At 44.2% G+C, this 12,433-nt stretch overlaps 1 protein-coding gene and 1 non-coding gene across 2 annotated transcripts; both read right to left on the bottom strand.

Moving 5' to 3' along the window:
* Positions 1–248: 248 nt before the first annotated feature.
* Cct8l2 (chaperonin containing TCP1 subunit 8 like 2) lies at positions 249–2,208 on the bottom strand. Its single transcript, XM_021163453.1, has one exon. It carries the CDS (start codon positions 1,990–1,992, stop codon positions 304–306), a length of 1,689 nt encoding a protein of 562 aa, XP_021019112.1. The 5' UTR covers positions 1,993–2,208; the 3' UTR covers positions 249–303.
* A 5,448-nt stretch (positions 2,209–7,656) lies between these two features.
* LOC115031241 lies at positions 7,657–7,827 on the bottom strand. Its single transcript, XR_003836849.1, has one exon. It is a non-coding gene; the product is annotated as a U1 spliceosomal RNA (small nuclear RNA).
* Between the last annotated feature and the right edge of the window lie 4,606 nt (positions 7,828–12,433).

The raw sequence follows: 12,433 nt of genomic DNA, 5'->3' as shown, positions 1-12,433 counted from the left end.
TCTGAGAGTTCTAGGCCAACCTGGTCTACAAAGCCAGTTTCAGAATAGCCAGGGATACACAGAGAAACCCTTCATCAAACAAAATAAAACAACAACAAATGAAATCCCAAAACCCAAACCAAAACCCAAAACCAAAGGAAGGAAGGAAGGAAGGAAGGAAGGAAGGAAGGAAGGAAGGAAGGAAGGAAGGAAGGAAGGAAGGGGCTTTAGAAGCCCTAGACATGAGGGACAGAAAAGGAAAACATCTGTATTTTGGAGGTCACTTTGCAATCCTGACCATTCTTTATTTAGTGTGCCGTGCCACTATATGTACTTTCCAAAGAATTTTGCTCTCAGGGGTGAGGATACCTTTGCATTCAAGGTGGGGTTTGTGATCTGTCTGTACAAAGGAGTCTTTCTGGCCACTATAATCTGGTCCACAGACACCAGCTGCTGCACCAGCTCAGAGACTGCTTGTAACCCTTGGGCTTTGGTCCTCAGTATGTCCCATATACCTTCATGAGTCACATTTACTAAACCGTCTGTTCCCACTCCAACGAAGAAGTTCCCAGCTTGGTGAAATCCACTCAATTCTGCCATCACGCTTTGGGCAGCTAAGCCTGCATTCTCTGCCAGGGTTTTAGGCAGAGAACTCAAGGCTTGAGCAAATGCTTGGAAGGCCAGACCGTTGGGGCCAGCCAGTCGGCTTCCTTTGTCTACCAGCATTTTTGCCAGAGCCATCTCTGTGGCACCTGCTCCTGGCAGCAGTCTGGGATCTTGACACAGCTGAGAAAATGCATCAATGCCATAGTATACAGCCTGCTCTGCAACCCGAAGTCCCTGGATGGTGGGTCCCCTAAGGACCACTGAGAGAAAAGGTGCAATCTCATGTTCCCATTCAAACATTATCATCGCACTATCTCCAAACTCCTTCCTGTAAACCTTGTGGCACTTCCCAGCCTCCAGGGGAGGAAGGACCCGTCCGAGCAAAGGAGTGCCCAGCTTCTCACTCAGGTAGACAATCTCCTTTCGGGACGTGGCTTGAATAACCATGATGTCACAGTAGTTAGCCTGGTTCACCGATTTCTCATTAACTTCCCCCAAGACCACTGCCACGTTAATGTCCATAATGGCTAGTTGGGCTATTTCCTTTTCCACTTGTTCAGTTTGTTTCCGAAATCTTAGTAGTTCTTCCGGGTTGGAGAGACGTGGTGTGGCCAGTGTAAATGGATTGGTAGGACCAAAGGGGCAATTGAACAGGGCCACCCTAGCATCACCAAGGACCTCAGTCTTTCGTCCACAGAGCTTCCCCGCTATTGCTACTCCAGGAAAAATTCGGGAATCAGTCAGCTTCCCACCCTGAAGTGCGCACACGACAATACTCTCAGGCTTGAAGCTGCCATTTGGCTCCCTGCTAACCCAGCACGCTTGAGCTACAAGCTTGGTTAAATAATCTGAGTTGGACAGGGTGTGAGTACTCATCACAGAACGGAGGGCCCAGGAAGGATCTTCCAAAGGCCCTAGAGAGCGGATGGCCAGGGAAGGCAGAGCGGTCAGAACTTCTGCTGTGGCTGTGGCAAAGGCCTCCCTGAGCTGGGTTGGAGTTAGGCCAGCCCACAGAAGGTAATGGGCCTGCTCCAGTAAGGCTTCTGTCAGTAGAACAACAAAGGCCGTGCCATCCCCAGCGTTCTCTACCTGGGTTTGGGCTAATTCTTGAACAAACTGGGCAGCTGGGTGCTCCAGCTCCAGAGCCTTGAGGATGACAGCGGCATGACCTGTACAAATTGTTTCTCCCTTGGCAGTTACCAGAAACTTCTGCCGGCCAAAGGGACCATAACAAGACCGGATGATACTGGCTAGGGTCTGAGCTGCAGCTGTGGCCCTCAGTATGCATGATGGCTCTTCTTCTTGAGATCCAGGGGTTTTCTCTAGGCCTGGCTTCAGCCTCTGGGGAAGTTCTAGGTCTGATTGAACTTTGGTTTGCGTGGCCCGGGAGGGAGGGGAGACTGCCATGGGTTAGACTAACCTTTAGAAGCACTCTGGAAATGGCAGTAGGCACACCTTGACATCTATCTTTGATGCTGCTCCAGAAGTCAAATGCACATCACCAGCTACCTGCAGAAGCCAACCAGAAGTGGGCCTCCACTTTGCGCCCAAGGATGAAGTACAGAGAATTCAGTTCCAGACCCATCTCCAAAACTGAGTCTGAACAAGCGAGGCCCCTGGGACTCTACCCACAGGAGCTAAACTGTCCCTCTGATGAAGTCACAAAGTAATAAATGGAACCAGAGATAGGGAATGAAGTCACAGAGGGACCCTGATCGCAGGAATGAAACCCAACAAACCAAAATAACTTTACTGTTGAAAATTCAGAAACACTTCTAGTTCCCAATGAAGACTGTCTTTGGTGTTTTGAGGGAACTGAGGTTGGGAGTGTCCTATGTAGCACCAAAAGAACAAAAACAAAGACAAACAAACAAACAAACAAAACAAAACAGAAGTAACCTGCTGGAGGTTATCACCATGCCCCAACTCAAATTGTATTATAGAGCTATAGTACCAAAAATGCCATGGTGTTTGTTGGTTTGGGTGGTGTACTGGGTGGTGGTGGCACTTGCCTTTAATCCCAGCATTTAGGAGGCAGAGGCTGGCAGATTTCTGTGAGTTCAAGGACAGCCTGATCTACAGCCAGGGCTGTCACACAGAGAAATCCTGTCTTGAAAAATCAAAAATCAAACCAAAACCAAAACCCAAAACAAAGAAAGTCCAGAACTAACAATAAAACATGACACAATTGGCTGTGTGGTTTATCCTTGTGATCCCAGTACCTGTAGACTGTGGGACCATCACAAATCNCATGCCAGCCTGGGCTACAGTGGGACCATCACAAATCTCATGCCAGCCTGGGCTACAGTGGGACCATCACAAATCCCATGCCAGCCTGGGCTACAGACTGAGAATGTCCGTCCCAAAAGGCAAAGAAAACAGAAAGACCAACAAAATACTCCCCAAACACGGACCAAGCCTGACAGATCTAAATTCAGTCCCCAGAGGCAGGGACAAGAGAATTGCCACAAGTCTAAGGGCAGCCTGATAGCTGCATAGGAGTTCCAGGCTAGCCAGAGCTGGCAGTGAGACCCTGTCCCCACCAACAAAACAAAATAAAACAGCAAACACAACAGCATGGCAGAATGAAGTGCACACCTCTATTCCCTGCCCTGGCGGGAAAATGCTCGAAGATTGTCTTATGTTCCAGTCCACTGGGGCTACACAGCAAGGCTCTATCTTACAAAACAAAACACAGAAGACGCTGAATCCAGCCCTAGTCTTCACACTGGCAACTTACAACTACTGATATCTCAAGCTCCAGGACGTCTCCGGCTTCTGTAAGCACCTGTGCTCATTTCATATACCCACACTTTAATACTCATGATTACAAACAAACCATTTTTTTTTGTGGGGGGGATGAGACAGGGTTTCTCTGTATAGCCCTGGCTGTCCTGGAACTCACTCTGTAGACCAGGCTGGCCTCGAACTCAGAAATCCGCCTGCCTCTGCCTCCCAAGTGCTGGGACTAAAGGCGTGCGCTACCACGCCCGGTACAAACAAACCACTTTTAAGAAGCTGAGGATGGTGGCCCACACCTTTTAAAAAACTTTTTATAGCCGGGTGTAGAGAGAGCTTAAATTTTTTTTTTTTAGATTTATTTATTATTATATGTAAGTATACTGTAGCAGTCTTCAGACACACCAGAAGAGGGAATCATATCTCCTTATGGATGGTTGTGAGCCACTATGTGGTTGCTGGGATTTGAACTCAGGACCTTCAGAAGAGCAGTCAGTGTTCTTAACTACTGAGCCATCTCTCCAGCCCTAAAAAAATTTTTATTTATGTTTTTGAGACAGAGCTTCTCTGTATAACCCTGGCTAGCTGTCCTGGAATTTAATCTGTAGACCAAGTGGGCCTCGAAATCACAGAGATCCACCTGTCTGTGCCAACGGAGTGCTGGGATTAAAGGTGAGTGCCACCACTGCCACCACATAAAAAACACAAAAGAAATTCACAAAATATGAATTTCACATCAGATATTCCCAATCCCACTCATCTCCCTGTCTCTGCAAATCCATCCTCAGCCCTTGCTACCTGATCTTCAAAAGAAAAACAAACAAACAAACAAACAAAATATCATGGAAGTTGTAGTGTGTTGTAGTCTGTCACACAGTATACACATTTGTCCACGCATCTTTACTGGCAAATGTTCATTGCAGTAAGTCATTTGTCTTGTTCAAGGCCTCTGGCTTCTGTTACACTGTCAGTACTGGATTGTCACTGGGATTCCTCTAGAATATCCTCTTGCTGTCCTGTGTCATGGAGATCCTACAACTTTGGATCTACAGGACTGGCCCCTACACAAGCTTCAGCAGTTTATAGATGGGATAGATGTTGGAGTGGGCTAACTCAAAGCCCTAGATCTGGGCCTGGGTGGTAGCTGAGTTGGTTGGTCTGCTAGATCTCACCACCAGGACAATCTCTTCAGCACTGCCCAGATTAGCTCACCCAGTGCTGCAGCCATCAAGAGGTAGGGCCAGCTCTCCTGTTCTCATGCCCTTGGGCATGGCTTACCCACACCACCAGGACCAGCCCTACTGTGCTGCTCAAGCAAGGTACAGGGCCCACTCTCCTGAATATTGGTCGTCTACACCTTTAATTCCAGCATTTGAGAGGCAAAGACAAGCAGATATCTATAGACTCAGTCTGGTCTACATGGTTCCAGGCCAGCCAAGGGTACATGGTGAGACTCTGTCTCATTGTCAGGCATGATGCTGCACTTCAGTAGTCCCATTCCTTGGGAAACAGAGGCTGGAAGGTCTCTATGAGCTCAACACTATCCTGGTCTACAGAGTGAGTTCCAGACTAGCCAGTGACCCTATCTCAAAATGGCAATAGAACAACAAAAAGCTGCTTAAAAGAAAGCAGTGAAGCCTCCCTCTGGCCCTTTCTGGCCTTTACTCCTGCTGGCTTTGGTGGAGTAATGATGTCTATGATGCAATCTAACAGACACTTCTTGAGGACCCACAGTGATCAGTACCACGTGAAGCACACAGGCAAGAGTTAGAAACACAGATTTATAGGGAATGAACCCAGCTTTTGATAGGTGAGAGAGAGAGCCCCTGGTGGGATGACGACTGAGTCAGCTGAGGTTGGAGGAATGTCACAACAACATCATACATTTTCTATGTTTACTGGCAGTTGTCCCTGAGAGAATCAGAACTTGGAAACCACAGCAGCACAGATTGTAATAGGATGGTGGCCATAGTTTTAATATTTTCACCAAAGAGCTGTTGCAAGAAAAGAGGAAAATACCAGAGTGTATGTAAATTCAATGAGCAAAGTCTTCTATTGCTCTTCTAGAGGACCTGACTTCAGTTCTCAGAACCCACACCTGGCAGCTGGCAGCCAGTGACTTCCTCTAGGTGCAGTTCCAAGGGATCCACTACCTTTGGTCTTTGGGTACTTGAAGAACCATGCATATATCATCATATCATTATACACACACACAAACACACAGAATTTTTAACATAATAAAGTAAAATAAAAAAAGGCTTGGTGGGGCTGGTGAGATGGCTCAGCAGGTAAGAGCACCCGACTGCTCTTCCAAAAGTCCGTAGTTCAAATCCCAGCAACCACATGGTGGCTCACAACCATCCGTAACAAGATCTGACTCCCTCTTCTGGTATGTCTGAAGACAACTACAGTGTACTTACATGTAATAAATAAATAAATAAATAAATAAATAAATAAATAAATAAATAAATAGGCTTGGTGGTTCACACTTGTAATCCCAGTTCAGAAGATAATGTAGGAAGATTGCAAATTTAGGCCCAGCCTGGGCTGTCTATCTATCTATCTATCTATCTATCTATCTATCTATCTATCTATCTATCTACCTATCTATCATCTATCTATCTAATCAATCTATAATCTATCTATTGACAGGTTCTCATGAGATACTCTTGGTTGGACAGGAATTGGTTGGCCATGGATTTACAGGGATGTGGCAGAGTGCTGGGCTGTATTTCAATTTCCTTCTTTGAAAAACAACAACAACAACAACAAAGGAAATGGTACAACACAAAGAAGAAAAACATGCACAGTGCAGAGTGGTAAAGGTCACTGGGAATCCCAGCCCAGGCCAGCCGTCATTTACTACTTTCCCTTTGAGGCAGGGTCTCTCATATAGCTCAGGTTGGCCTTATGCTGGTTCTGTTTTGGTTTGGTTTGGTTTGAGACAGGGTCTCTTTAAATCATCTTGGCTGTCTTGGAACTCACAATGTAGGCCAGGCTGGCCTCAGTCTCACAGAGGTCCACTATGCCAGCCTCCTGAGTGCTGAGACTGAAGGTGTGTGCCACTGTGTCTGGCTCATGCTGTTTATTTTTTATTGTCAACTTGATACAGTGAGACTCCAATGAAGAATTGTCTAGATCAGATGATTCTGTTTCAATGTCTGTGAGATATCATCTTTATTGATGCTTGATGGAGAGGTGGGCATAGTTCACTATGGGCAACTTGTGGGCATGGGTTGTATTAGAGTGAGCCAGTAAGTGGCTTCCTCTATGATGTGTGCTTGAGTTCCTGCCCTGACTTCCCTCAGTGATGAAGTATGACCTGGAAGTATAAGCCAAATAAACCCTTCCCTCCCCTAAGTTGCTTTTGGATAGTATTTTTATCACAGCAACAAAAAAGCCAACTAGAACAGCCTGGAACTTGTGATTCTCCCACATTAATCAGCAAGTGCAGGGTTATAGACACATGTCTGTCACCACATCCCACCCCACCCTACTTGGCTTGTTTGTTTTTTGTGTTTTTTTTCTTTATATTTATATTTTTATTTTGTTTGTGTCTATGTGTGTATGAAGACCAGAGAACAACTTGTGAGAGCTGGTTTTCTTCTTTACCCATTTGGGTAAAGGGATGGAACTCAGGTCATTAGGCCTAGCAGCAAACATCTTACCCACTGAACCATCTTGCAAGTCCTGACTGTTTTAAGATAAAGTCTCAGACTGTAGCCAGTGAAGATCCTGAACTTGTGCTCTTCTTACTCGCATCTCCCTGGCACTGAGATCACAGGTGACCACTACCATGCCTGGCTTATGGCATGCTGGTGTTAAATCCAGGGTTTCATGAACACCAAGCAAGCAAGGTGTCACCTGACCTATGACCCCATCTCACTGTCTACTTCTTCATAAACATTGCTACTTTATGCATGAATATGAATTATTCATGTACAAATTATTATATGCATGAATAGTGATAGTCACATTTTAAAAATGGTTTTTAAAAATGGGATATATGGGGCTGGTGAGATGGCTCAGTGGGTAAGAGCACCCAACTGCTCTTCCAAAGGTCCAGAGTTCAAATCCCAGCAACCACATGGTGGCTCACAACCACCTGAAATGAGATCTGATGCCCTCTTCTGGTGTGTCTGAAGACAGTTACAGTGTACTTACATATAATAAATAAATAAATCTTAAAAAAAAATGGGATATATGAACATATCTATACACGACTTTTCTGTTTTTGTAATCTTTTTCCTGTCAGTGTTTTCATAGCTCAGAGAATGCTTCTAAGGACATACCATCTGAAGACTGTGGACAACTCTTTATTGTTCTCTGCAACAGGGAAGAGCTTTAACATAGTGCCCCATTATTACAAATAATACAGTTGAATTGCCTGAATTTGGGGAAATCACAGAATTCAGCATATCTCCAGTCGAATGGATGAGCATCACTCTGGAAAACCAATTTAAGATATTTAAGATCATGGTATTTCCCCAGCCAGGTAAGTATGAGAACTTTACTATGTGTATTTTACTGTGTGTGTGTGTATACACACATAGTAGTAAAGTTCTATATATTTTTTTTTTCCGAGACAGGGTTTCTCTGTGTAGCCCTGGCTGTCCTGGAACTCACTCTGTAGAGTAGGCTGGCCTCGAATTCAGAAATCCGCCTGCCTCTGCCTTCCAAGTGCTGGGATTAAAGGCATGCTATATAGTGTTTTAATATATATAAATATATTATATAATATGTTGTATATGATATGCTATATTTAAATTAAATATACATTAAACACATATAATTACACAGTTATTATATAATATATAAATTCACTATATTAAACAATATATTTTTTACATTTTTCTGTTTTATGTGTGAGGAGGCACACATACATGGTGTGTGTGAAGGTCAGAAGACAACTTGGGGAAATTGAGAGTTTGATCTTTCCTTCTAGTATGTGGGCTTTTGGAGAGAACTCAAGTCATCAGGCTTTCAGGCAAGCACCCTGACCTACTGAGCCATCTTGCTGGTCCATGGGCAACTATTTGGACTTCCCTTCTCTCTCTATGTATATGTGTATACAGATGTTCCTGTAGGTCAACAGTGTCAGATCCTCTGGAGCTGAGTTAGAGGCAGTCGCAAGCTGCCTGATGTGGTTGCTGGGAATCGAACTCAGGTCCTCTGGAAGAGCAGTACATGCTCTTAACCACTGAGCCATCTCTTCAGCCCCATCTACCCCCGACCCCCCTCGCCCTCTTTAATCAAATAAGCAAGCAAGCAAACAAACAAACCTACTTGGAGCTGGACAGATGGTTCGACAGTTAATGATACTTGCTGATCTCGTAGAGGACTGGCTGAGTTCCCAGCACCCACGTGGCGGCTCACAACTGTCTCTGACTCTAGTTCCCAGGGCTCCTATGCCATTTTCTGGTCTCCAAGAGCACAGGCATGCATGTACTGCCTAGACATATGTGTAGGCAAAACACCCAAAACATAAAACTTAAATTTTTTTCCTTCTCTCTTCTTTCTCTAAATTTTGACAGTCTCATATAGCATGGGCCTCCAATTTGTTAATTATTTGAAACTTCTAATCTCTCGCCTCTAACTCCTAAGTGCTGGATTGAAGGTGTGTAGAAGTATGCTAAGAGTTTGATCTTTAAACTTACCTAGAATCACTTGCCTCTTCCTCCCTACTGTATAATTAAAGGTGTGTACCACTCATGCCTGTCTTTTTTTCTTTTTGAACAAGTGCTCTTTACTGGTCTCCTGTGTATCCCAGGCTGGCCTTATACTTCCTGTGTAGTTCAGGCTGGCCTAGAGATCAAAACTCCTCTGCCTCAGCCTCATGAGATCTGGAATTACAGGTGTGTGACCTCATGATTTTGGAGAGTCTGCTAGCAACAGGTTTCTGAACTGTGACACCAGGTACACAGCCTCCTGAATGTTACTGAGGCAATAATGAATTGCCTGTCAGTTTCAGTCGCAAGTCCCTTGGCCCACTGGGCCATCCCACTACCCTCAGACCCCAGCTTCTTAACTTGTGGATTATGTCCTCCTCATGGGATCATATAACTGAACATGGCAAGAGTAAAAGGTTTCTGAACTGTAACAGCTGAAGATCAAAGGGTGGCGGGTGGGGTGCAGAGAGTTGGCTCAGCAGTAAGAGCACTGACTGCTCTTCTAGAAGACCTTGGTTCTTTTCCCAGCATCCACATGGCAGCTCACAACCTTTCCACAGGATCTTATGCCCTCTTCTGACCTCCTCAGGAACCCACATGGATCACATACATGTATACAGGCCAAACACGCATACACATAAAACAAATGAAATATTATATAAGAACCAAGATTAGTTCTGATTTTATTTTTTTTATTTTATTTATTATTTATTTATTTTTGGTTTTTTCGAGACAGGGTTTTTCTGTGTAGCCTTGGCTATCCTGGAACTCACTCTGTAGACCAGGCTGGCCTGGAACTCAGAAATTCGCCTGCCTCTGCCTCCCAAGTGCTGGGATTAAAGGCGTGCACCATCATGCCCGGCTTATTTTGTTTTTTTAAAATCATGGCCATGAGTGTTGGCACATGACTTTAATTCCAGCACTCGGGGCAGGGGGCAGGGGGCAGAGGCAGGAGGATCTCTGTAAGGTAGAGGCCCAGTAAATTCTAGGACAGTCAGGACTACATCAAGAGAACCTCTCAAAAAATAAAAGCAAGCAAGCCAACAAACACCAAAGATTTGGGGGTGGAGAGCTAGCTCAGCAGTTAAAAGTACTGGCTGCTCTTCCAGAAAATTTGGGTTCAATTTTCAGCACCTGCATAGCAGCTCCCAGACGATCTGACACTCTCTTTTGGCTCATGCAGGCAAAATTCCCACACTCAAAATTTTTTTTTTTTTTTCAAAATAGGATTTCTCAGCTGGGCGGTGGTGGTGCACACCTTTAATCCCAGCACTTGGGAGGCAGAGGCAGGTCGATTTCTGAGTTCGAGGCCAGCCTGTTTTACAAAGTGAGTTCCAGGACAGCCAGGGCTATATAGAAAAACCCTGTCTCAAAAAACAAACAAACAAACAAACAAACAAACAAACAAACAAACAAACAGGATTTCTCTGTGTAGCTTTTGCTGTCCTGGAACTCACTCTGTAGACCAGGCTGGCCTTGGACTCAGAGATCTGCCCGCCTCTGTCCCCTGAGTGCTGTGATTAAAGGCGTGTGCTACCACCGCCATGCACAATGTAGTTTTAATTAAAAAGGAATATTAAAAAAAATTAAAGGGCAGTGAATCCAAGGAATTTGCTTTTAAAATATTTTACTTGTATTTATGTATTTGTGTATGTATGTATACATACAAGTGTGCCAGAGAGGTCCAAAAAGGTGTTGGGTCCCCTGAGGCTGGAGTTTCAAATAGTTGTGAGTTGTCTGATGTGGGGCTTGGGAACTGAATTCTAGTCATCTGGAAGAGCAGCGAGTATTCTTGACTGCTGAGCCCCTCTACCCCCAAGTCATTTCTGACAGCTCTATATCTGGCAGAGAACTGCAGCCTGGCTTTTGAACACAGAACATGGGACATACTCTACACATGTCATCATGCAGGAAGCTGACTGAAACACCTCACACTGGAGACTATAGTATGTTTATAAATTGCAGTGTTTTTACTGTGCAAAGTTCTCTACTCTTGTGGGGAAAAAAAATAGGTTTAATTACAGCAATCAGAGAGTTTAACCATTTTCCTACCTGTCTTCCCAGCATGTTAGTATCAACTTGTATTACACTGTATTACACTGTTAGAATATTTGACTTTAAATTTTTTTTTTTTTATTTTAAGATAGTAGTCTGGGGAGTGGCACAGGTTTATAATCCCAGCACTGGCAAGATAGAAGCAAAAGGATGGAGAGTTCAAGGCCATTCTTGGTTACAACCTAGCTTCAAGTTTGAAGCTGGAGACAATGTAACATCTGCTTCAAAAAACAACCAGAGGAGGTTAAGAGAGGCAGAGGCAGGTGGATCTCTGTGAGTTCAGGGCCAGTCTGCCTATACAGTGAGTTCCAGGCCAGCCAGAGATACACACTTTCTTGCACAAAAAGGGGCTTAGAGTAGACAAAGGCCAGGATGCCTTGCTCTCCACCCATCCAGAGGAACAAGTCTATCCTTGTGGAGACAGAGGTGAAGGGTGAACATCTTCTTAAGTGGCAGCAGAATAGATAAAAGGGATTGGTCAGGTGAAAGGCAAAGGGTCATAGGGTGACACGGAGAGCCAGAATCACCTGATTGGAACCAAAAGCCATTGACCAAGTCCGGAGGAGCACAAAGCTGGCTTAATAGTGGAGGGCAGAGGGGCTCTCTGGGGTACCCTGTGCTAGGCTAAGGAATCCAAACACTAACTTGGGGGGGGGGAGGATTGTGAATTTGCTTCTGTCTTCAGAGAACCTAGCTGTTTTCATAAGATTTAATTTTTATTATTTTACTTTATTCATCATTTATCCATTTTATTTTTTCATTTGTATTATTTTATTTATTTTTATTTATTTATTATATTATATTTTTATTTTATTATTTTAAATTATTTATTATTTTAAATTATGTGTGCACTTTTAATTCCAGCACGTAGAGGATCTTTAAATTTGAGGGCAGTCTGGTCTACAGAGTGTGTTCCAAGACAGCTAGAGCTATTTAGAAAAATTCTGGAAAAGACCAAAACAATTCAAAAAACCCATGTGTGAACTGTACATATGTTTGCACGGCATGTAGGTATGCGCATGGGAGTACAGATGCCCAGAGAGGTCAAAGGTATCAATGCCCTAGAGCTGGACTTACAGAAGGTGGTAATTTGTCTGGCATGGGTCCTGAGAATCAAATTCAGGTCCTCTGGAAGAGCAGCAAGTGCCCTTAAACACTTAGCCATCTCTCCAGCCCCTATTTATATCATACACCCTCTTACCCTCCCTTTTCACCCCCACACAGAGTTTTGTTACAAAGTCCTCTCCTCAGTGAGGCACAGCACAGAAGAAAGTGGCAAGACTGAGCTTTGTCTTTGACTCCTAAGTCAGCTTCTTTTTTTTTTTTTTTTTTTTTTTTTTTTTTTTTTTTTTTTTTTCACATGTCTCTCTGAATTCTGCTTTTGT

This window comes from Mus caroli, chromosome 5, assembly GCF_900094665.2.
Source record: "Mus caroli chromosome 5, CAROLI_EIJ_v1.1, whole genome shotgun sequence".
NCBI lineage: Eukaryota > Metazoa > Chordata > Mammalia > Rodentia > Muridae > Mus > Mus caroli.
Note: the sequence above shows the minus strand (reverse complement) of the source record. Positions and strands in the feature narration are given on the sequence as shown.

Coding starts and splice junctions, on each gene's coding strand:
- Cct8l2 (XM_021163453.1), bottom strand. CDS start 1,992: ATGGCAGTCTCCCCTCCCTCCCGGGCCACGCAAACCAAAGTTCAATCA.